This window comes from Carassius carassius, chromosome 41, assembly GCF_963082965.1.
Source record: "Carassius carassius chromosome 41, fCarCar2.1, whole genome shotgun sequence".
Taxonomy (NCBI): domain Eukaryota; kingdom Metazoa; phylum Chordata; class Actinopteri; order Cypriniformes; family Cyprinidae; genus Carassius; species Carassius carassius.
In genome coordinates this window covers 14,537,380-14,563,746 of record NC_081795.1, presented here as the reverse complement: position 1 = coordinate 14,563,746, position 26,367 = coordinate 14,537,380, and the positions used below count along the sequence as shown (strand labels likewise).

Here is a 26,367-nt window from a genome sequence, read left to right as displayed (position 1 = left end):
CTGATGTCTCTGATCTGCACACAACACACCACGGTCTAGATTCTGACTTTGTAATGACTTTTAATTAAGCCTTCAAAAGGTGTATCCAGTGAATTAACAAGAAGATCACAACACGCAGGTCTCTAAATGAGGATTTTGGTGCTTTCAGTCAATCTTAAATAAGTAGCTTTGAATGAACTCCCACTGTTTACCTCCCACTCGGCAAATGCTGCCCACATATTAGTTCTTGCTGGTTAAGGCAGTGAATGCTGGCGTAAACGAGTGGATGTGCAGGCTGGTTAATGTGCTTATAAATAGCTTTTCTCCATTAAACAGCAGGGTGGGACTGTTGAATAACATTCAGATAGACTACCTGGGGAAACAGAGGCAAACATGGGAGAAGATATGGCACATTTAAACAGAATCTAAGTTTAATATGTCAACTGTTTATGGATTACAAATATCACAGCTTCATTAACTGCAGTGAAAACAGTCAGATAGTGGCCTACGGCAAGAGATTTCATCTGCTAAATGGATCAAATACTAGCTAGTATGCAGTAAGGATCACGAATAGCACACATTGAGGTAATAATGACTGGTTTGTTATTAAAAAGTATTACTCTGAACTACACTAACTTTGTTGTCATTACATATTGCACACAAAACACCATCGATTGTAAAGCTTTGGAGGATATTATTATTAATTGTAAAGCAAAATTTTGACTCACCAAAGAATAGAATATTTACCCAAAAACATACTTTATGTGAATGTTCTGCCAGACATTTTATATTTAATGTTTAAATAACAGCACATCGTTCCACTTTGGTCTACTACTTTAAATAATCTCTTCTTTCTAAATAAATAAATAACAAATAATGTACTGTATATACTGTATATAATGAATTAGCTTTTATTTTAAATTTTTAGTTTTACAGCTTTATTATTTATTTTAGTTTAAGATTTTTATTAGTTTATATTTTTATGTTTATTTTGCTTCATTTTGAATTCAGTTTTAGTTTTAGTCATTGTAGTACTTCGGCCTTTTTAGTTAGCTTGCAAAGCAACATTTCTAAATTCATTTGACTTTTTTTATTATTATTCTAATACTTATTTTCCCAGTCGCATTTGAGTTACTAAAGATGTTTTTTAATAGTTGTAATTAACATAAATAAATAAATAAATACTCAAACATGATAAGTGATCATAATTCTAATTAATAATTGAGGTTTTTTTATATTTATATAAAATATCTAAAATTGCAGTACAGTATGATTAAACTACAACAAGCAACACTGTCCCATTCCCCATGATGTGAGACACATCGTTCCCTGTAATTGGTAAACAGTGGTTAACATGATCAATGATCAATAATTTTTACAATTATTCAATTACAAAATTAGTATGATCCTTGATGAAAGGTCTTTGTGCTTTAAATTGTCTTTGGTGTACCGTAACTGATGTATTTTTGTAACACTGTCTTAGTATGCGCTGACAGAAAAAAAAAAAATAGTTGAGCTATAGGTCAATGCCGAGCTGTAATTATTTCCCACTTCATTAGGTCCAAGTAAACCATCATAAACTGTGCTGCAATTAGCTCAATGCCCTTGAGTCGAGAAATTGTCTTAGGATGAGGGCTAACATGATGGGCAGTAACCCTACAGCAAGCTACTGACCTCTGAGCTGCTTCATATGAATTCATCATGGTCACATGTCCTGACCATCCATCATAAGATATCACATCACAAAGAGGTAATAATGTTATATTTAAACAGTTCTTATAGCAGCAATGTTATTTTAGTATCATTTATATACTCTTACTGTATTGTAATATTGACATTTTGAATTGCTTTTATTTTTATATTTTTGGCTTTCTTTTACTTTTTTTTAAATACTTTTTTCCTAGTCACATTTCAGTTACTTAAGATGTTTTTTAATAGTTGTAATTAACAAATAAATAAATAAATTACACAAACATTAGTGGAATATTTACCTACAATCAACTGCAAATGCGTTTGCCATATCGTTTGCCATCGATTAACATTATTAAGATCAACACCTGCAGCTTGTGAATGCCTTAGTAGTGCAGATAAAGACATTTTCCCACCAAAAGAGTACTGAAACAGGTGCACAAAAACACCAACAGTATCAGAAATTACCTTGACATTTTTGAAAATTCATTTGGAGATATTTAAATGTATAGAACTGTGTCATGGAAATAAGACTCAACTGAAATATCTTTTTCTGTCATAGAGCTTTTATGCTGTTGTTTTCTTCTAAACATATCATGAAGGCATGAAGGTCACCCCTAAACGTAACTGTCACTGAAGCCTAAGCAGATCGTTTGAAAACATACAAACGACATTGATGGGTAATGTGTATGAATTCATACAAAGCGTGAAATAGTTATGAACTGCCATGAGATATCAGTACTCACACACCTTTTAAAAAAAGCAGCTTAAACCAGCCTGAACTGGTTTGATGGTTTGCTTGGAGACCAGTTTAAACCACCTAGGAACAGCACGGGTAACAGTTAACTAGCTCTTGTCATCTATAAATAAATACATGTGGCAAGCCACAAATAAAAAGCATTTAATCTTCACGTGTTGAACAAACTGTCATGCAACCCTGTGTTTTATGTCCTTTTGTGATTTTGGACGTCACACATGTGCCTCAGAATGTGCCCTATACACGCTGTATTAAGCATGACTGCTCGGTGTGCACTCAAAAGACCTGTCTCCCACAATTAATGAATGTGAAATTTGTTTTGGAGGTGACGGTATCATTCCTCGTGACCCTCCTCCCTCTCTTGGTGGCACTGTGTTATTATGAGCAGGCCGGGATGGAGAGAGCTCGCTTGTTATGGCTGACATGTCACTCTTGCGGCCGTTCCCAGGTGAGGCGACTGTCGAGGAGTTATACGACAGGATGTTCACTGTCACCAGCCGGCTCAGGCTCACCGTCTCTAAGGAGGACGATGGAGTGGCCGTCATCTGCATCATTGACCACCCAGCCGTGAAGGACTTCCAGGCCCAGAAATACCTGGAAGTGCAGTGTGAGTCATCTCAAGATGAGGAGAAAACTTTCAGCCCTACAATAGCCTTGGTTTAACCTTCCCACCTGTCAGTTTGACTGGCATTGTAATGAACGAAAGAACCGTTTGTTGCACAATTAGACTGTTTATGAGGAAATTAACAGTAGTGAAGGCACAGGAATAGTGACCCCCCCCCCCCAAAAAAAATGAATGATTGAAATTATTATGTTACATTAGTTTTTGTTTGAACACAAAAGGAATTATTTTAAACATATTTAAGCAGTAACTTGACTGACGTTGTAATGAACGAAAAAAAAAATTTGTTCCAAAATTAGACCATTTCTAAAGAAATTAACACAAGTGAATAGTCAGTAGTCAATTTAGCAGTTGAAAATGAGGCTGAGAGGGATAGACTTACAGTCTTTACAATGGCACACACACTGTATAAAGGTACTAGATTGTATTTTATTTTTTTTATTTTTTTGCCTATTAAAAAGTTTTTTTCAGAAAGATGTTCCATCAGATGAACAATCGGTATGTTGTTAAACAACAGTACAGTCCATTGAACACACTCACAGCCTCATTTTCATTCCTGTCAAAAATGAAATGTCACTAGTCTGACTAAAGTCTATAGTTCACGTTTTTAAGCATTGCCATGCAGCTGTTCTCCATAAAAGACAGTTCATAGTGACAGCTAAGCTCCAAAAATGAACAGCATTAAAGTGGTCTGTATAACTCAAACACTCGTACAAAATATCATTTTGAAGCATATGATACTGTAGCTTTACATGAGGAACACACTGAAATTTGTTTTTATTCATCGATAATCTTCCTCTCCAGTGAGCTATAACCTGACAACTGGGTTCAGAGCAGTGAACAAATCATTTTTCAGTGAACCGATTCTTTTCAGTGAACCATTTCTTTCAGACTGAATGATTTGTTCATGAGTCAGAGTTCAACTCTTTGACTTGGTGATCCGGTCGGTGTTTACAGCTCACTGGAGGGGATGATCATGTGAATAAGAGGTTAAAGGTTTCCCAAAGATATTATGTGTATTCAGAAGATGTGGAATATAGTGCATGAATCATATGGATTTTTCCATTGGTGCTTTTTTAATTTTTATGTGCCAATGGTCACCATAAATTGGAGAAGATCCATTTTTAGTGGTTCTACAGAAGAAATAGTCACATGGTTTTGGAGAAGAGGAAATCAAGTGAGTAAATATTGATGGAAATTCAATTTTGGGGTGAACTATTGCTTTCAACTCAGCTGAGGTCTAGGCATTTGCTTTAATTAAAACAGCCCTTTTCTTGTTATGAGTAAGCATGAAATGCTGTCCGCCAAATAATGCATTGATTAAGAGCGTTTGCCGCACTCTTTTTTTGTGGCACGGTAAGTCCTGAAAAGGTTAACCTACCCTTTTGTAATCTCAGCAGAATATTAATTTATTCAGATAGCTGACTGCTCAGGGTGACCTTTGAGAAGAAAAGACAGGAGGGATCGGCTCAACTGTAACACCTTGACATTTTGACTAACATAGATAAAAGAGAAGAAGAAGAAAAAAACATTTTACAGTACTGTTAAATTGACTGTTTAAATTCATAGCAGTGTCATCCTTCCTCACACACTTTACCCAGTCTATAAAAATCACGCAGTGTCATGTTCACACATTTTTAGGCTCACTGGGTTGAATTAATATAGTGTAACGTGAAAAGTAAATCTCAGAAGAGCAGCTAAGATCTGCCACCTTCATTGTAGAGGTCTTTGTATTAAGCATGAATACATAATACAAATGAATGTATAAATGTGAATGCACAAATGATGTCCAAACCTGCCGGGGCCTAAGAAAGATAATTAGATAGATAAAATAAGGGTTCAGAGCTGAATCAACCTACTGCATTACAACTTGAAATAAGTGTGTTTGTGTCTTTGTTGTATCCAATGCACAGATAAACCAGAAGTGCAGATTGTAGTGGAGTTTCCTGAAGGTTTGACAAGAGAAGGGGAAAATCTAGAGCTGACATGCAAAGCTAAAGGAAAACCGCAGTGAGTCCAATGCTGGGCCCTCAGGCCACTTTACTCCTTTCATATGAATTTGTTTGGTTGCTTTATCTGGCAGGTAATACAGATGATAACAAGAATAACTTGGATAGACAGACATGTGTGTCTTGTTTGCACAGGTGCTGATTTTACAGCGGTGCTAAAGTTGTCCTGAATTAAGCACGTTTTCTTCTCCTCTCTGCCTCTGAGCATTTTCACACTGAGCACTAAATGATTACTCTGATGTTTTACAGGCCTCATCAAATTAACTGGCTCAAAGTGGATGATGATTTCCCCTCCCACACCATGATTAGTGGCTCTGATCTCTTCATCGAAAACCTTAACAAGTCCTTCAATGGAACGTACCGCTGTGTGGCATCTAACTTAGTGGGAGAAGCCTATGATGATTACATCCTTTATGTATATGGTATGTACTTGAACTTAATCTGCATCTGTAAACAACAATTCATAAGAGCAGAGATTCCCAAACGGATAAATCTATAGTCTAGGACAAAATTACACTGTTGATAGTTAGTTTTAATCTGTGTCTGGATAACAAGCCCTTGATGTCTACATGCAATTGGCTGTGTAATGTTTTTTTGTGACTAAACGGTTTTAAGTACCTCATGCATTTGCTTTTCAAAGATGCCTGATGTTTTGTTCAAGACAGAACTTATTAACCCTCTATTGCACGATGCTGCCTCTGGCTTTTCTTCATTTAATGCCAATAAAATGGGTCGTAATGAAGGGATGATTTAAGTTTTTAGTCACACAACATATTTTTCTGGCATAATGCACCATGTAGTAAATTTTTACTTTGGAAAACTGCCTTCATTAGAGCATTTTTATTGATTTTTTTTTCATCCTTCAAAAATATGATTTATATTTCTTAGTGAGTAGGTTCTATTTTAAAACATTTAGAACCACATCAATTATTTGTATGTTTTGAGGGATGGTTTAAATATGGTTTTTGTTCTGAAGCAACTCTGTGTGACAGTGGCATTTATATAAATGTAGTGGATATGGATTCACTAAAATGCAGTTATTATTTTAGTGTTTTTAGTGTTTTATTTAATTTATTTAATTTATTTAATTTATTTAATTTATTCTTTACTATTTCTAACATCTTTAGGACTGTAACTTCTGGATAACAACAACAAAAAGATAAGAATAAAAGTCTCTCAGAAATATTCACAAATATATAAATGAATTAATAAATAAACTGTTGCACAGCATACCTAAAAGGAAACTACCATCATCCCAGATTTTAATTTTATTTAAATGAGTGTTTATTTTTACTAATGAGATCCATTTTATGCAAGACAAGCAAATCAGAAATGTCTTTTTCCACATTGTTTTCATAAAGTAAGCAATAGAGGGTTAATTGTTTTATTGAATATGCTTTACCTGAGAGTTTTTCATTGAACTTGTCTTATTAACACAGGAAGTGCATTGTGTTTGGGTGCATGTTTAATCCTTAACAAGGGCTGACAGCTGGATTTTTCAAAGCCCAGGCAATAATTGCTATGACAGTGGCACTTGAAGCCTGGGATTTAACAAAGCTTTGCTTTGCTATAGAAGAACTGAAGTGTTGTTATTGTTTAAAACAGGTTGTGTTCAGGACCGCTAATGGTCTGCCAGCTGCAGCTATTACTCTCTGATGGAAGAGAGTGTTTGAGGTGTTTGGTACCGCAGTTATTTGCCTCTGATAATGCTGATATTAGAGGCAGGTGTTTGGGAATGATGTCATCAGCGTCCCATCTGCAAATGGGAGAGTTTGTGTACATCTCATGCCTGGAAGCGGTTCCACTCCCAGTCTAGTTCAATGTCTGTCACCCCTACCTGAGTGATCACCACCTGCTGATTACTCTACTTCCTCTCATTTCACAGGCTTGAGGAATTTGGGTCTATTTGCATCAAGTGGGTGTCTCAGAAAAGAGGAGATTTATTGTTTTCTGGCTTCGTATAAGTGGCAGTTTATAATTATAGTCTCCTAAGCATTGTGTAATAAGTGAATGAAGACAAATTATTTTCAACCATAAAAAGCCTTATTATAATGGAAATTATATGCATTTGTAGTGTTACACTGAGAGTTGCTTTTTCTCTTTAGTACGGCTTAAAACGCTCATGCTTTGCAGTAAATAAAATTGTTGTCTTCTGGTGCATTTCTAAATCAATTTACGCTGGCAATTGTCGAGCATGCCTAACCTCAGAGGACTGAAAGAAGTGGAAAGACCTCTTGTAGCTTGATAATCATGGGCACACTATACTTCTACAGCCTGTCAGAGTTAATTTTAATGCTGCTTCTCGAGGGATGGCAGCTTTGATTTTGCCACAGAGCATTTCCATTTACTGCCACAGTAACGCAGTGGCTTGTGTTGAGCAAATGCTTATAGCTACTCAGACTTTACCTTCGTTTTGTCATTAATTTTTTATCCTTGAAGCCTTGAACAGGAAGGTCATAGGAGAAATTCATTTCCTAAAATCACAGAGAGCGTGAAGTGTAATACCAGTGAAACACTGGTCATGCCAAGACGATGGCAGAAGTGTAATGCTTTCTCCATTTACCATTACATGGCCTTCATAAAGGGGACTTTTTTGATGTCGGATCAAATGTTTTTTCAGGCTAATGTGAATTTGCACACAGAGAGAGATACATGTCACAACCTGATAAGCTTGTAGCGGAGATGCTGCGAGTGATAACCCATCCTGTTTCCAAAGCCTCAATAACAATAACAATAACAATAGCAATTATATATATATATATATAGAGAGAGAGAGAGAGAGAGAGGGAGGCAGGGAATTAGTTCTGTCCCATAAGAAATGAATCAGATGTTATTAGCTGAAAATAAAACTTTTTCTCAAATACAAAACTCTTCAAAAATACCTATTCAAAATGTTGCAACAGTTCATAAATAAACTACATAAATAAGTGTAATTTATGTAAAGTGATGTGAAGCTGAATTTTCAGCATTGCTCCAGTCTCCAGCATCACACGTTCCTTCAGAAATCATTCTAATATGCTTATTTGCTAGTCAAGAAACATTTCTTATTATTATCAGTGTTGAAAACTGTTTTGATGCTAAATATTTTTAAGCACTCTTTGATGAAAATAAAATAAAAAAACAGCATTTATTTGAAATATTATTTTTGTAACATTATCTATAACGCCGCTTTAAATCAGTTTAATACATCTTTGCTCAATTAAAGCAATAATTTCCTTTAAAAAAATCATAATGACCCCCAAATTTTTAACAGTCATCTAAATTAACTGCACAAAATAAAACTGTACAGTTATCTTACAGAACTATTTCTACCTGCTCTGACCTTTTAAATTAGTTTCATGGGTGTAACATAATGAATTCAGGCTGAATTCAGTCACATGTAAGATTTTTGAGGGGATAAATCCATTTTACAATGTAGTATATGCTTTATAATTTTTTAATGACACCACCTTTTTATGTTACAATGCAGGATAATCATGATTATCCTCTAATATTTCTATTTTCTCTTATTCCATTTTATATCCATGTGTTCCTTTGTTCTAGACAAAGAAACATCTAGGGCTGCAAATCTAGCTAAAAAGCTTTGTGATATACAACTAAAGTCAACTCCAGTTCAAGTAAAGGATGGAAGTAATATCTTCTCCTTGGTAAATATGATGTAACTCTGCTGCTGCAGGGGATTTTTCAGTGTGAAGAGATACAAAGTTAAAATCCAAATTGATCCCTGTTCTAGTGGTGGTGGGTGGCTCAGTCTGGAAACATCCGCACCGTGAACTGGAAGACCAAGGCTTTAGTCCTTCCAGAGCCACTTTTGTTAGCTGTTGTGCCCTTGAGAAAGACACTTAACCTCCTTTCACTGCAAAGGCACCCTTTAACCCCACTTATCTATGTTTGTGATAAAAGATCACAGATACACAGTAACATTTTTTTTTAATTGTGCATAGGTGCAGTTAACATTTTTTAACATTGAAAGCAACTTAAAGCAATGTTTGCCTGCACATTCCCAACTAAATGGATCTGAAAGCTTTTATGGACATTGCAGAATATTCTGCTGCAGAGACCTACAGTAGCAATACCTTCTGGCAGTACTAAAACACAATAGATCACTAGAAGTCAATTGTCCCAGTTCTTTAAACTAGGTCACTTACATCTTTTCGGATGAGCATTTAACTGGAAAAGGACAAAGAGTAGTTTTCTTCAGTCTAGCTATTGCAAAGTACTTTCTCCAGTAAATGTTCAGTTCACTTCATGGTCCTTTCCTTCAGAAAGATACAGGCTAGTTGTAATGGTTTTCCAGGTAGGTGATTTTGCCCACAGGATTGTTCCACTGACAGCAAAACCTGCTGATCAGGTACTTCTTTAATGCAATTCATGTGCATTTATATGCGTTTATCATTTGTCATCATAATGATGTTTTTTTTTATTATTATTTTTATTATCTGGAGATTTGGCAGCTGGGAATATGTGACACTGAAGGAAACGGTATGTCATTATGAATGTCTGCAGCCTTGACATTGAATTCATGCTCCATTCTTTTGTATCATTTTGTATACATTTGCCTTGATTATCCTTACTTTCCCCTGAGTCTTATTTCATCTTTGATGTAAATGTAGTTTACATCTTGCAAATCCTTCAGTGACTCATTACTCTTTATTAACAGAAAACAATACAAAGCAAAAGTATTTATAAAACTGTAGAAATTTGGATGTCTTAATAACAGCTTTTAATTAATCGGAGGCTTCTTATGTTGATGTAAAGCATGCTAAAATTTAACAAAAATAGCTAAATACACGTTAGTGATCACAGGAGAATTGATTTCCCCCACTAATCATGGAATCCAGATTAATTAGTGTGTATCTATTAACACCCTCTCTGCATTTTGTAAGTATAGCATTCACAGTGGAATATTGCTTGCAGGTGGAGTTCAGGCAGTGCATTTAATTCGTTGGTGGAGCTAATCAATCTAGTCCAGCTAATTGCATGTTTGCTTTTTAGTCTGTCTCTAGTTTTAAATGGCGCTGTTAACCTGTTTTGAATTTCCAGATGCTGGATTATGATTGGAAATGCTTTATTTGATTCAGACAAGAAGGATATGTTCATGGATCAACATCCTTATCAATATCAAATCAATCATAAAAAGGTAATACCATAATAATACTAATAGGCATTAAATATTAATTTAATATACGTATAATAATAATACTGTAATATAATCACTATGCATTTGTATTATAGCATTATCAGTTTTATTGTTATGGTATCATTAGTCTTATTCATTACTTATTTATTCCATAAATCACTTTCAATCACTAGATTTTCCTTATCTCATTTATTTATATTCATGTTCGTAGCAGATGATTACTTTGAAGTTCAGGCTGTTATGGTATTGTATTTTTGCATTTGCCATACACCCCCGATAAACTCTAATGTGTGTGTTTAAACCTTTAAACCTGCACCCTATGTGTTTCCACCTACATCTAGGTTGGCAGTGCTGTTATTTACCGCTCTTTTTAACCAACGTTTGTCCCAGTGGGAATTGTGTGTTTCAATTACCGTCACTTGATGTTCTGTGCGAAGGCCTGTTGGGAGAGAATAAGTATCGACACAGACCATGTCCAGCATTAACCTCCACATTCAGGCTCCTTTGGGAGATGTTCTCTCAACCAAACCTATGTAACATTCGCTCTTGTTAAAACGCAAATGTAGACTCAGAGTGAATGCGTGCAACATACAGTCTTATCTGTTTTTTTCTGACTGCCTCAGACTCTGAATGACTACAGTTACTCTGTAATGTTTGATATGAGGCCAATGTTTCTGTCAAGACTGCTAATATGCACTATGAAAGCGTACAGTGTACTGTATATTTGACAGCTTTTCAACAGCTTTAATTTCTGATTTGACAGCACAATACATTTGACATTGACAATAGGATTGATACACCACATAAAGGGAGCCATTTAAGGCTTTTCATAAATAAGCATAGATCATTTATCATCCACTTAAAGGTTTTTCGTTTTACTGGGTTGGAGACCACAAGGAGAGCTTTTTAATGAATGTTTATATATGTTTCATAATAGTCATATTTGCTACCTCTGTTTTTACTTTATTCCTACACAGGTGATCAGTGTATCAAAGTTTCCAAACGTTTTCTTCTGTGGAGCACAAATGATTACTATTATTATTCATTTTCTTTTTTTTCAGATAATGAAAGTCAATGGGGTCCAGTGTAAGCAAATCTTCAAAATACACTCACCGGCCACTTTACAATTGTTTAACTGCCCATAAACACAAATATCTAGTCAGCCAATCGCATGGCAGCAACTCCATGCATTTAGTCATGTGTACATGATCTAGACAATCTGCTGAAGTTCAAAACAAGCATCAGAATGGAGAAGAGACCTGGGGCTCGTTCTTCGTACGTCGCTAAGTCAGTTAGCTGGATTTGAATGTTGACGATTTGGCATGATCTTGGATCGTTTGGTTCTTCGAAGCTCATCCGGGAGCTGCTGTCATACAGTAGCAACAGGTCCGTAAGCTTAAACCTGCTCTGGAGCAGGCTTATTTCATGTAAACAGGATTAGATCGCTTCTTTTCAACCAGAACTGATACTCAAAATATGTCTGCCACCACCGCTGCTTTATTACAAGTGTATCGTACTGATCCAGGGACAATAATTTAAAATAATAATCATTAAAAAAAATATTTAAAAATAATATAAAAATGCTGTGTAGTCCGTAACAGCCTACTATAGACAGCCACTTTTACTCACTGAAATATTTATTTGTCATAAAAGTATTACTGCATAATTGTATTAGAGTCTTACACACATGCTATACAGATAATAGAGTCGTGCATTATTTTGAGTAATGACTGCTATTATAAGAGTGGCTTGATGGAGTGCAGGAGATGCAGATAACATGATATTGACCCTTAAGAAACTTTCATTAATGCTGTCACGTAACAAATCTGTCCAAATATAAAATGAAATGAATAGATAATTTCTACACTGAAATAAAAATGTAAAGACTGCACAACTATTATAAATTGCGAATCTAAATAATTGGGAATCATGAAAAAAATTCTAAATAAATAAAAACATTTATCTATTATATGTTTCATGTATCTATTATAACATGTATGTAGTTTTGTTTGCTTGGCTGTTTCCTTATAAAAGTCCAGAAATTTGTCAAGTTTTTCTTCAGGTGTCGTTTTAAATTATATGACGTCATTACATTGCCGTCTTGCCACCAGCCAATCGCTGCACTGCTGATCATGGTTTCGAGTATCAATACATATGCCCTTTTAAGCCAACACATGAACGCGCAATTATCTCAGATAACTCAATCCAGCAATAATAATCATACACAACAGGTGTGTTCGAAGAAACCAATTAGCCGGATCATTATTAGCACGATGATATCATCTTGGATGTGTCATTTGATCTCGGATGTAATAAGCGACGTGTACGAAGAACGGGCCCTTGATTTAAGTGACTTAAAATGTGGCATTTTTGTTGATGCCAGATGGGCCGGTCTGAGTGTTTCAGAAACTGTTGATCTCCTAAGATTTTCATGTACAACCATTTCTAGGGTTTGCAGAGAATGGTTCAAAAAAGATGTGAGCAGCAGTTCTCGTTACAACCAAGGTATACAAAGGAGCATCTCTGAAAGCACAAACTTCAAACTTTGAATCAGATGGTCTACACTAGAAAAGCAGAAGACTACACGAAGTGTCACTCCTGTCAGCTAAGAACAGGCTCACCAAAATTGTGTGTCTTCTTTAGTGTCCCATATAAGAATGAATTAACTTTCATTCATAGTACTTAAAGGATACCGAATATATAATACAGTAGAAAAAATTGTCAGTTCACTTTCTGAATTGTACATACTGTATGTTTTTTATATCAGAGTTTATTCAATCAGTAAAACGTTACTGTCATCATAAAAAGCACAAGTCATTGAGGTGGTCTCACCTGCAAACAGACCTCTTGGCGTAATTTTTCACCATAAACAACACAAAATAAAGGCAGGTCGACCTGACTCATGTCGTCTCAGCTCAAATCTGGACCATTACCCAGAGATTCAACACATTCAGCATTGCGGAGAGACTGTGTAACTGAGCCAGTGGGTTTTATGAGAACACGTCTTGCAAGTGTTGTCAGGACAATCCCGCTCGCGATGACTACTCGTATCGTCCATTTTCTCACCGCGTGATTGGAATTTCATATTTCCGTCATTCACATACAAATGGAAATATTGCACGTCCAAACACATTCACATCTCGCTGCTCATAACATTGAGCCAGGAGTCACCCAGCCTGCAAATTGCCCATGGAAAATTCTTGTTTGCTTGACTATTATGCATGCCACAATCTATTCAGACCTTTGTGTTGGCCGTGTCCCCTGCATGCACAATTTCAGCCACGGGACTATGACATTTCCAAAACCCGTCTGCAATCGGTCACAGCGCACGAAATCCCTGAAATATTTTCATCAGGCAGTGCATCTCGCAGCATCTACATTCAGAAACATTATCCTGTCCTTGATGTTTTATCATTAGTCGGAAAGTGTTTGGGCTCCTACTGAGATCTTTTGATGGAGCATAGACAATAAAGTGATGGAGACAGGCAGCCAATTTTGCCTGCTGCGACTGTTCCCCAGCAAGGCGCCTGAGTATCTGTGCTAAAAAGTGGAATGATAGTCACATTGCACATCCACAGTACAACAGCTTGGCCGCATTTGCCAGCGCCATATTATTCCACTGATTGTGCAATGGCTGTATCCAATATGACTGTGTATTTATTAATAAATGATTCTCATAATGTAATTTTCTCTGTCTCCCGTTTCCATACTCGCGGCATGATAGGAAAGCTGCCTGAAAGATTTGAATTTTGTCGAGTGCTTTTTGCAGGGTGCAAGGCCCCTTTGGCTTTCTTCACACTGCACGTAAATTCCATTCGGTCTTTGGAGGCAAACTTTGGGACTCACCATCCGAGCGGTGAAATCTGATCTGTTTTTTTTGGCCCTGTAAGACAATTACTGTTACAACTACATCAGTTGCTGTAGTAATGATGTAAGCGTCAGGAAGATGCCGTGATACTTTCTCATACAACATCTGAAAGCAGCTGTCAGTGTGGAAAGATAGGACGGAAAAGTGTAAATTATGCCTCTGCTTATGTCCATCACTGCATCTCACCATGGTGGTGAAATCACGGTGAAATCAAGGTACATTCATGCAAATACTGCTGATTTATTCGCTCATTCATTATGCCATGTATTCGGATTCATCTGCAGACTGTATTGCAGACTTTTGTGTGATGTTACATACACACTATGTCCCAAATGATGGAAAACGTAGATCGGATGCATTCCAAAAGAGTCAGATTTTAATCGGATTGGATGGGGTTTGGATCACTTTGTAAACATTTCATGTGGGGGTTTTTCGCTGTTCAGTCTACAAACAAAACAACTAAACGGATTTGAATCAGACATGCCCAAACGTTTGATTTTTGCTGCCTGTCTGAACAAAGCCTTTGGCACAGTGTGTTTTGTTTAATCACACAGCTTGTGTCAGCCTGTGTCATGCCCATTCAAATGCAGGCTTTACACTATTGCTTGGACTTCTATTTCTATATTAAGCCATAGTATTCTATTGTTGCAGGTTGTAAGCCCATCATTTCAATTCGTAACATGTTTCTTGCATTACATTTTATCAAATATCTATAGCCGGCCAATTTGCCTTCAGCTATTTCAATTACACTGTTTTGAAAGAAAATGTTTCACATTCAGACATGCAATTTCATGTAAAAACAAAAGGACAGGGTCTTAGGCCCTGTTTATCAGGACATTCTTTAGTGCATTTACATCCTGTATTGCATTATATCTCAAGTGTGATTAAAATTAGGGATCCACAATATTGGATTTTTGCCAATATCCGATAAGCCGATATTTTTTAACTCATTTTGGCCGATACCGATATATCTCCTTTTGTTTGGAAACACCACCAAGTCTCTCCAGTGCAGAATTTTTTATTTTTTTATTTTGTTTAGTTTTTAAAAAAGAACTTATTTGTTAAAAAATAGACAATAATGAAGGTTTTATGACAGTACATTGAAGCTTTGAAAATAACTATAAATAAGCTATATATTAATCGCTGCATTTTTCACCCAGAAAGATGCAAGGTTAGCCCTAACATTTTATTTTAAGATTTAACATTTGTAGATGGTCTAAAACAAAAGTTGTAAAAATTCTGAAAATCTTTTAGAGCTTATTATCTAAAAAATAAAACATATTATACATTAATTAATAAATGAATAAAAGTATATATAAAGTTATTTAATTTACAAGTGTTTTGTTTGTGATTTTTGTTTTATGAAAGCTATTGCTTCTGACCTTTAAATCAAAACATACTCATTTTTTTATGACATCAATTACTGCTTTATTTAATCAGAAACACAGTCTAAATGTTATTTGTGTAGGGTATTTAGCTTTAAATTTAATTAGAAGTAGGCACCCCCTACAGATCAAAACTCCTTACCGGATGGGTGTTAGGACCTGGGGGAAGCTGTCACTGCTGCTACTGCACATACTAAATCATAAACTGAATGTGTTTTACAGATTAATTGCAAATGATCCAAAACAGTCAATCTAATCATTATTCAGACAAAACATTGCTTCAAGAATGAGCCACACTGCTGACCTGATCTAATCCTTATACCCATTATTTTTCATAAATGTTCCTCTTTCTTTCAGATATCTCTATCATACTAACGTGGTGGCTTTTGTGACTTCTCTCCTTCATTTAATACCTCTTATGTGTGTTTTCATTTTCTCCATCTAGATGTTCTCACCACAACCCCCCCACCCACCACTACCACCATCAACGCTTTCCAAGGTACAGTATCCCATCTGAGCTGCAGGGTTCTCACTCCATCTCACCCTTTTTTACATTTTTCCTGTGTCCTGCTGTGCTTGTCCATCTACTGTATATGTATGTGCGTGTGAGAAAGTATGCCACTGATGCATGTTACTGCCCATGAGTTAAAAAGACTGCGGGAAGAGGGTACAGTGCAGGGGCTCGTGCGGAGACAGGCGGCCGATCTCAACGCATATAGTGGACTTGGTGGCCTTGCTGCGCCTCACTGTCATTGTCACTTGTCAGGTTGTGCTTGTCAAATCCTTTTCTCTCACTCGCCTGATCTTCCACCATAGAGATTCTTTTTAGAGCGAAAATCTTGCTCTGATGAAACACACACTGTAAAAATGTTGATCATAATTGCTACATTAAATCCAGTACTTGTTTCTTACTTATTATGGGCTTTTGATTCCAAAAAATAGTGTCCGTTTTGCTCTCGCACATCATACAATATGTGATGCATTTAGTTTTGCTTTTGACAACCGTTTGTAAGTTGAGACTTGAATTATCCCTTAATCACCAGAAAAAAAAAACTGCTACAAAGATATGATTTCTATCATGCTCTGAGCCTGCTTACAAGTATTTGTTCAATTTCCAGCTGATTTTCACAGGTGCAGTATGAATGATTGTGAAGACATTAATTCATGCCTTATCCTGATTTCAAGTTCAGAATTATGGCCAGTAATAGAGGAAAATGCAAACATGATCCAGATGTTTTCTGCTACATCTGTGGGTTTTTTAATACATCTAAACATTAACTGAAAATGACAGATTTTGTGAGAAAAACATTTATTTATAGACTTGTAGACATTAAATTAAGTTTTTAACATATTTTTCCGCTCCATTGCAGATTGTATATTTTTAATACCTTTTCTCTTGTTGACTGATTTTTTAATTTACAGTATGTTGTACAAGAAATTACTATTTCAGTCTTTCTGCTTCAAATTTTGTTTAATAATTCAATGCGTTACTTGCCATTTCTTTGCAATTATGTGCAAAATTTACTGGCCATGTTTGAGTGGGAATTATTTTTACACCAAATTTTTGTCAGTGTATCAACAGTCCTTTTTTTTCATGAATGTTGTCGTCAGTTGTCATTGTCAGTTTTCCAGTAGCTGTTTTATTCTGATCTTAATGAGGTTTTCTTGAGCTCTTAAAAATACTCTACCAATCCATGTTTATTAACATGCAAAGGAAAGCTCAGGACAAGATATTCCCAGCAAATAAATCGATGGCAGGTAATTGGTGCTATATAGAAATGTAATACATTTTTGATGAGCTACCAAAGGGTGAGAAAAGATAGCGTGCACTCTACTATCAAAAAAATCAATTAAGCAATAATGTCTTGCCGAAAAGCTCCGTAGCTTTAGGGGGTGACATTTAGAGATGATTGCCATTTATAACACAAAATAAATGGCTAAATGGAAGCACCGATAGTGGCACCTTTAACAGATGCCGCACTTTCTCCTCTTTCGTAAAATCGTCATGCACGGTGAGTAGGAGCGTGATAGTGTCAGCCTTTCAAAAGAATCATCTATGCTCAGGACTTTTCTATGATCATCAGGCTGAACTAAGTCATGTCTGGTTTTTGCACGGAAAAGCCATCCTCTTGTGTTCTTTCCCGGGCCTAACTTCTCCGCATGCAGAGTAAGCATGTAAGAAGTTTATTGGTGCAACCGTCTTAACCTCGGATTACCGTTCGAGCAGAACCTGCTTTCAAGCAGACATGGCGGGTAATCCACTCACACTGAGTACAGGAGAACCTGCTAGACATCTGAAACAGTCACAGTGTTTTATCTGATATGCAGTATGGTGTTTAAGGCCTGTGGATGGCTACGGCTGGAGAAACATGACCCTGGGTCCTGCGCGTTTAATCTGTGGGTGTGAGGGGTCAGCTCAAGGGGATTGGAGCTGCTGTGGATCAGCGATTAATATTGATGGGTGAATGTGAGTGCCAAGCTGATTTCTGTGATGAGAAAAAAGTGTTCCGTACATGTGGATATATTGTCTGAATGCATATGGGACAACCTCACAGCATTACGTTTTTACTGTACATACATTTGACTGTATTATGGTATCAACATTGATTTTACACATCATTAAAGCAGAATATGTTCTTTTTTAATTAAAAAAAAAAAAAATTTTAGAGTCTTGAATGCTATATGTGTTTATATTTGTTTACGTTTGAATATGCTATATATATATATATATACAGTACAGACCAAAAGTATTCTATGTAAAAAATAAGCATAAAGTACTCACTTACTGTCACACACCTGGACTCATTTTGTGTGTTTTTGCCCCTGTGACCCAGTTTCTGTCTTCCGTGTGTGTGGTTTGATTAGTTCCCAGGTGTGTCTAGTCATTTCCGCATGTGTTCCATGTCCCTGTTAATTTAGTCATTCCATCCACCTGTGTTTTCCCTATTATCCCTTGTATAAAAGCCTTGTCCTTTCAGTTCTGTTTTGTCGGGTCTACTCGTTACTCGGCTACTTGTCAACTTGTCTATTTGTCCACTTGTTACCTGTTACTTGCCACTTGCCTCTTGCCACCTGTTATTTGTTACTTACCTTGCCTATGTTTGAGTTAATAAATCCTTGTTTCGTTTATCCCTCGGCTCCGTGTTCCTTCCAGCAGCGTAAGCCGTGACACTTACATAGACTTGGAGTATAATGCATAAATAAAATGCAACACAATTATTATTATTCAATGCTTATAATGTATTTAAATGCTAATGTAACATTACAAATATATGTAATCATATACATAGAATATAAAATGATTGTTAATTGCCCAAAATTGCTGAAACATTGGTAATAATAAAATGTTTCAGTGAGTGTGCAGTTATATTTTGTCTTTACTAAAACTGCCCAAAATAACAGAACTGTCTCCATCAGAGGTACTGTTGCACACTTGGTCTTGAGATGCCATTCTTGTGGGAGGGTCTTTCAAGATTTTGACCAGGTCTGCAAGTTTAGTCTATGTGTATGAGGGGTCAGTCAGCATTATTTGATTTAGAGGGGATTGGATCTGCCATGGATCGGTGATTAATATTGATGGGCGCAAGTGAGTGCCAAGATGGTTTCCATGAAAGGGCAAAAAGCGTACCATCCAACTGGATATATGGATGCCCTGCTGGGTATTGATGAAATATAAAACAATGAAGACAGCTGAGCTCTAGATCAGGTGCGCCGCAGGGCGGGTTTATATTTTATAAGATGGTGTCAATTTAGAGGAGGGTTTTTTTTTTTTTCAGAAAACTGCTCGATGTGAATGCACATACTCATCAGCATTTGTAGATGTTTTTCTCCTCTCGTTATCCGGTATAGCCACCTCAAACTTCCCTGTCCTAGAAATCTCCTCCATGAATCTCCCAAACAATCCAATTAAGACTGGAACGCGTAGACAGGAAGCCGGACGCATCCGATTGTTTACCGAGTCACTTTTAGCAGTTTTGTTTTTGCGTTGGGACAATGCAGACATTTAAAGGTTACCAGATTTGCGTTAAATCCCTTTGAACAGACAAAAGATGATGTGTCCTTGCTCCATATGTAGACATCAGCAATGTTCTCCCATCTAATGAGTTCCTCCTCAGAAATTTTTCAAGGCCTATCCAATATGTCCTGGCTGCGCTCACTGTGCCTGCAGGTAAAGTGGAGGGTGCTGGGCTCATGGATCTGTCTGCTGAGTGTCATTTATGCAGCTCTGCGTGGGAATGATGGAGTTGCTGCCATCCAAACAACACACTGAAGACTTTGTGTGTCATTAGTCTTAAAACAAGCTCTCCAGCTTTGGCTGTGATTTAATTTGTCACCACAAAATGTACTGCGTTCCTTCCTACCTTATGATCTTCTTTCACAACACAATACCAGGGAGGGCTAATTTTAGACCTTTCTTACTGTTTGTTGACTTGAGGCACACAGTCTCTTGTTTTCTGGCATTGTTGTCAGCTGCATTTATAATACGTAAGCTTTTGGCTGCTTAGCTGACTTAAGCCCGATGCACGCTGTGCGATTTTGGAGACAAACTGTGGGATTTGTAAAACGATGGCAGAATAGTCTTTGCTTGTGATACCCTCACCAGTGAATGATTAAATGCCTTTAATTGCAATAAATTGAAGTACAGGCTATCGATACAGATTTTCAATTCAATTCAATTCAATTCAATTCAAGTTTATTTGTATAGCGCTTTTTACAATACAAATCGTTACAAAGCAACTTTACAGAAAATTATGTTTCTACAATATTTAGTAGTAGCTAGTAGTTTGTGCACGTTTGACAGGATTTTAGAAAAATAAAAATAATAATAATAATACAAGACGTAGTCAGCTAGATGATGAACTATCAATATTATTAATTAATAGTAATTATAGGATGCAGTCACACATGTAGCAATAATTGTTAGTTCTGTTTGTTGATTCAAGGTTAGGATCATCTGGGGTCCTCTGAGGGTCAGCATCATCTCTTCTCAGGTGTTCTGGATCCAGACTGGAGCTTGTGTAAATCCTAGTTACCACGGGATGTAAATCCCGTGGCAAAAGATAGAAACAAAATAGAGACATCATTAGCATAGCTGCTGATCCAACAAAGTAAAATTAGTTTAACCCAAGCTAAAGAATAAAAATGCAGATGCAACTACACTCACAATTTAAGAGATACATTATTCGAATGCTTGGCGAAAGAGATGCGTTTTTAATCTAGATTTAAACAGAGAGAGTGTGTCTGAACCCCGAACATTATCAGGAAGGCTATTCCAGAGTTTGGGAGCCAAATGTGAAAAAGCTCTACCTCCTTTAGTGGACTTTGCTATCCTAGGAACTACCAAAAGTCCAGCGTTTTGTGACCTTAGGGTGCATGATGGGTTGTAGCGTGGTAGAAGGCTAGTTAGGTACGCTGGAGCTAAACCATTTAGGGCCTTATAGGTAAGTAATGATAATTTGTAACTGATACGGAACTTAATAGGTAGCCAGTGCAGAGACTGTAAAATTGGGGTAATATGATCATATTTTCTTGACCTGGTAAGGACTCTAGCTGCTGCATTTTGGACTACCTGTAGCTTGTTTATTGACGAAGCAGGACAACCACCTAGAAGTCCATTACAATAGTCCAGTCTAGAGGTCATGAAAGCATGAACTAGCTTTTCTGCATCAGAAACAGATAACATGTTTCGTAGCTTGGCAATGTTTCTAAGATGGAAGAATGCGGTTTTTGTAACATTGGAAATATGATTTTCAAAAGACAAATTGCTGTCCAATATAACACCCAGATTTCTGACTGTAGAGGAAGTAACAGTACATCCGTCTAGTTGCAGATTGTAATCTACAAGATTCTGTGTGGTGTTTTTTGGTCCAATAATTAATATCTCTGTCTTATCCGAATTTAATTGGAGAAAATTATTTGTCATCCAATCTTTTACATTTTTAACACACTCTGTTAGCTTAGATAATTGGGAAGTTTCATCTGGTCTCGTTGAGATATATAGCTGAGTATCATCAGCATAACAGTGGAAGCTAATTCCGTATTTTCTAATAATATTACCAAGGGGCAACATGTATATTGAAAATAGAAGGGGACCTAGGACGGATCCTTGTGGCACTCCATATTTTACTGATGATAAATGAGATGACACCCCATTTAAGTAAACAAAATGGTAGCGATCGGACAGGTAGGATCTAAACCATCTTAGAGCCTGCCCTTGAATACCTGTATAGTTTTGTAATCGATCTATGAGTATGTCATGATCTATGGTGTCGAACGCAGCACTAAGATCAAGTAAGACTAGAAATGAGATGCAGCCTTGATCTGACGCAAGAAGCAGGTCATTTGTAATTTTAACAAGTGCAGTTTCTGTGCTATGGTGGGGCCTAAAACCTGACTGAAATTCTTCATACAGATCATTTTTATGCAGGAAGGTGCTCAATTGAGCAGACACAACTTTTTCTAAAATTTTAGACATAAATGGAAGATTTGAAATAGGCCTATAATTTGCCAGTACACTAGGATCTAGTTTTGGTTTCTTAATAAGAGGCTTGATAACCGCCAGCTTGAATGGTTTTGGGACGTGACCTAAAGATAACGACGAGTTAATGATATTGAGAAGCGGTTCCTCGGCTACAGGTAACAGCTCTTTTAGTAATTTAGTGGGTACAGGATCTAATAAACATGTTGTTGGTTTAGATACAGTGATAAGTTTATTTAGCTCTTCCTGTCCTATATTTGTAAAGCACTGCAGTTTATCTTTGGGTGCGATGGATGAAACTGAAGTGTTAGACGCTGTAGAATCTACATTCGCTGTTGTATTTCTAATGTTATCTATTTTATCAGTGAAGAAATTCATAAAGTCATTACTATTTAACGTTGGTGGAATATTTGAATCAGGTGGCGTCTGGTAATTTGTTAATTTAGCCACTGTGCTAAATAAAAACCTTGGATTGTTTTGGTTATTTTCAATGAGTTTGTGGATATGCTCTGCCCTAGCAGTTTTTTGAGCCTGTCTATACCTGGACATACTGTTTTTCCATGCAATTTTAAAAACTTCCAAGTTAGTTTTTCTCCATTTGCGTTCAAGACTACGAGTTACTTTCTTGAGAGAGTGAGTATTACTGTTATACCATGGCACAGTACGTTTTTCTCTAACCTTTTTCAATTTGATGGGGGCAACAGCTTCTAATGTATTAGAGAAAATAGTGCCCATGTTGTCAGTAATTTCGTCTAATTCATGTGTATTTTTGGGTACAAATAGCAGTTGAGATAGATCAGGCAGGTTATTTGCGAATCTGTCTTTGGTGGCTGGAACAATAGTTCTGCCCAGACGGTAACGCTGAGACATATAGTTAATATCAGTTATACGCAGCATGCACGATACAAGGAAATGGTCTGTAATATCATCACATTGGGGTACAATATCTATAGCAGTAAGATCGATTCCATGCGATATAATTAGATATAGTGTATGATTAAAACGATGAGTGGGCCCGGTGACATTTTGCTTGACTCCAAAGGAGTTTATTACGTCAGTAAACGCAAGTCCTAATGTATCATTTGCATTATCAACGTGAATATTAAAATCTCCCATGATTAGCGCCTTATCAACTGTAACTAGAAGGTCTGAGAGGAAATCTGCAAATTCTTTTAGGAATTCTGTATACGGCCCTGGTGGTCTATACACAGTAGCCAGAGCAAGAGATACATTAGATTTCTTTTGCATGTCTGACAGTGTAACATTTAGCAGAAGTATTTCAAAAGAGTTAAACCTATATCCTGTTTTCTGGGTAACATTGAGAATATCACTATATATTGTTGCAACACCTCCTCCACGACCAGTCTGACGGGGCTCATGCTTATAACAGTAGTTTGGTGGAGTAGACTCATTTAGACCAAAATAATCATTTGGTTTTAGCCAGGTTTCAGTCAAGCAGAGTACATCAAAACTATTTTCTGTGATCATTTCATTTACAATAACTGCTTTGGGTGTGAGTGATCTAATATTTATCAGCCCAAACTTTAAAAATTGTTTTTGTTCATTTACTTTACATTTTTCTGGTTTAATTACGATAAGATTTTTTCTAGATCCTACATTATATTTTGACCTCACTATTCGGGGAACAGACACAGTCTTAATAGTTTTTACAGCACAAGTACTTTTATCATTTAAGCGGGTGGAACAAAAGTCATCATAATAGTTATTAGAGAATTGTCTTACTAGTCACATGGAGCGAAGTGTCCTGGAGATGTTGTCAGAGAGCAGCTCCGCTCCGATTCTGCTGGGGTGTAATCCATCAGCGCGAAACAGCCTAGGACGCTCCCAGAAAAGATTCCAGTTATTAACAAATAGCAGTTTCTGTTCTTTACACCATGACAACAACCATTCATTTTTCAGATTTTCCAAATCAGATTTTCAGATTTACAAGCATTCAATTCTGTTAATATGATGACTTACGATTAATTTTGAAACATTTAAGTAAACAACAGTGGCCAAACCATGCATTCAGTTGCTGTTTAACCAAAAACTGCTCATTGAACCAACTGGAACTACAAATCACATTTCTGATATTATACATTAAATAATTACGTATTTTATCAAAATAATCCAGGAACTGCTCTGTAAGTTTAGGTAACTTTTAAATTGCATTTCTTGTGAATTATTTTTTATGTATTTTATTAAAATATTCGATTTCTGAGAATAACTATAATTTGATGTTTATTTAGTAAGCATTCTGATGGATTCAGGGAGTTCGTTCATTAAAGGATCCCTCAGAATAATTCAGACAGTAACCTCTGAATTCATGGGTCTTTTTGACAGATTCCTTAAATCATTTGTTCGACTACATTGCGCCGTATGTTCTGATTCAGAAGAGTTGGTTTCAGAGAGTCATTTGTTCGTTAATTGGACTACAGTGGAAAAGCCCTAATTAACTAATTGTACTGTGATTAACTGTAATGAATCTTGCAGGAAAATGAAGTTCTCACTGTATAATGAACATTGATGCTACTGTAGCTTGTCTATATGAAATGCAATATACTGTATTCTATTGTTCTCTTTCTGTTATGATTGTAAATACCTTGAATTGGCTTTGAATAAACAGCCTACAAATTCACTCATCAATTTTCAGATTCATTTTCATCAAGCCATGACAGACTTCAACATTAGCACAATGGCTTGAGAAGTGTCAGAATGTGACAGAGTTGATAATGTAAAACGCCCAGTCAACCCTGTCAATTGCGACCAAAACCCTAAGACTGACATAAAAGACGGCTGATGTCGCACAGTCTGCTTTGGCTTCTACCCAAAATCTCATGGGCTCATATTGCACACTCTGACAAGGAAAAGGAGTCTATTAGAGAATTTTTTTTTTTAAGAAATGCACAGCGGTGACTCATTATCAGGCATCATTCTTTGTAACAGCATGGTATCACACAGTAAGCTTCACAGTAACTCATAGAGTAAATCGCTGTGAATTCCCACCAGATGCAGTTTTACTAATCAGATGTGAAAACACAGTACCAGATGTTGCCTTTGGTCACCCCATATGAGCTCCTCAGAGAAGTTTCCTCTGTTGATTTTTTTGGAGAACAAAGAAAGGCATCAAATACGAAAAATGCCACACACCATGCAGTCTTTTTCAGAGCCGAATCCACTGTGGTTACGGCATGCGGCACGACGGCTAAAAACCCTTCATTTGGATTTTACCCTCCAATGCTCTCATTAAATGATACATGTAGATGTTCTGCAGAATGTAGGCTCTGTCTGTATTTCTGTCTGTCTCTATATTGTTTGATCATTCTATCATTCTACAGTTCTATCCATGTAATCAAAATAGTAATTTTTGCTTTTTGACTGATATCACAAATATAAAATAAAAATTCTAGATTCTTTTTCAATCACATAACAGAGGGAGGATTTGAATTATATAATGTGTATTATTTCACATATTATATAGCATAGCGTGCAGTATGCAAAATTCCATTTCAAACATGCCTGTGTTTCTATTGACATTGAACAGCCACCTTTTGGCTGGACGTTCACGCAGCCAAGCAAACCACCAAGCTCATCTTTCCCCCTCCTGTCCCCAACGCTAAAGCTTTATACACTGCTGTTTGTGAAGTTGCAGCATGTTGTTTTGTTTTTTTGTTGCATCCGTGTGCTTTGCCCAGTCTGTGTTTGTTGTTTGTCCTGTTTATTTTCATCTCATCTTGTTTTGCATGCACGCTCTTTCCCCCTTCTGTCCTGCTCATGAGCCCAGACAGCCAGCGTGCTCAGAGCCTTTTCAGAGCCCCTCTTGCATAAATCTGAGCCGGCTCTGCGCTCCTGCTGCTCCTGCTCTTTCATGTGCGCTCTCATAGCCCACATTAATATCACAGTCTACAATCATGCTGCAGTCATACATGTGTGAGAATGTCACTTTGCTTAAACACGCTGAGAGCCCACGAATCAATTCAGTACTGGGAGATTGTTCTTTCAGTGGGGGAAATAATGGGCGAATGAACTGGCATCAGGGGCTGATGAGAAGACCCAGTGCGTCATCGTGCCGCAGTGCCACCGAGTGCATGTGCACGATCGTGTTTTGAAATGCTTCTAGTTTGTTGTGTACGGGGGAGGATAAGTGATTATCGTATGTCTTGTAATTTCCCTTCATGCCTAATGGTGAGCTGTAGGAGGTCTCGAAGTCTCGAATCACAGGCTTCAGTGAGTTTTAGGCCTTTTATTATCATCTCAATATATACATGAGTGGAAAAATAAAAAGCCTGTGGTTGTGAAAATTCTGAATTTATTAATTGGTATCCTTTAAGTTCAAAAATGTAAACTTGATATTACAGGATGTTGGAATGACAGGATGATGAAATTTATTTAAATAAATAAAAAATCACCACACAAGAATTTCATTATTTTGGAATTATC

General features: G+C 36.7%; 1 protein-coding gene across 3 annotated transcripts in view; it reads left to right on the top strand.

Moving 5' to 3' along the window:
* LOC132122823 (cell adhesion molecule 1-like) overlaps positions 1–26,367 on the top strand; it is a 172,468-nt gene that overhangs the window by 129,878 nt on the left and 16,223 nt on the right. For 2 of the 3 annotated variants that reach the window (XM_059533264.1, XM_059533263.1), the window contains 4 exons: positions 2,874–3,032; positions 4,961–5,057; positions 5,306–5,478; positions 15,895–15,948. In XM_059533264.1, the coding sequence (XP_059389247.1) occupies positions 2,874–3,032; positions 4,961–5,057; positions 5,306–5,478; positions 15,895–15,948 (483 nt within the window). The remainder of the gene's footprint in view (positions 1–2,873; positions 3,033–4,960; positions 5,058–5,305; positions 5,479–15,894; positions 15,949–26,367) is intronic. The other variant, XM_059533265.1, reaches the window with a different exon arrangement.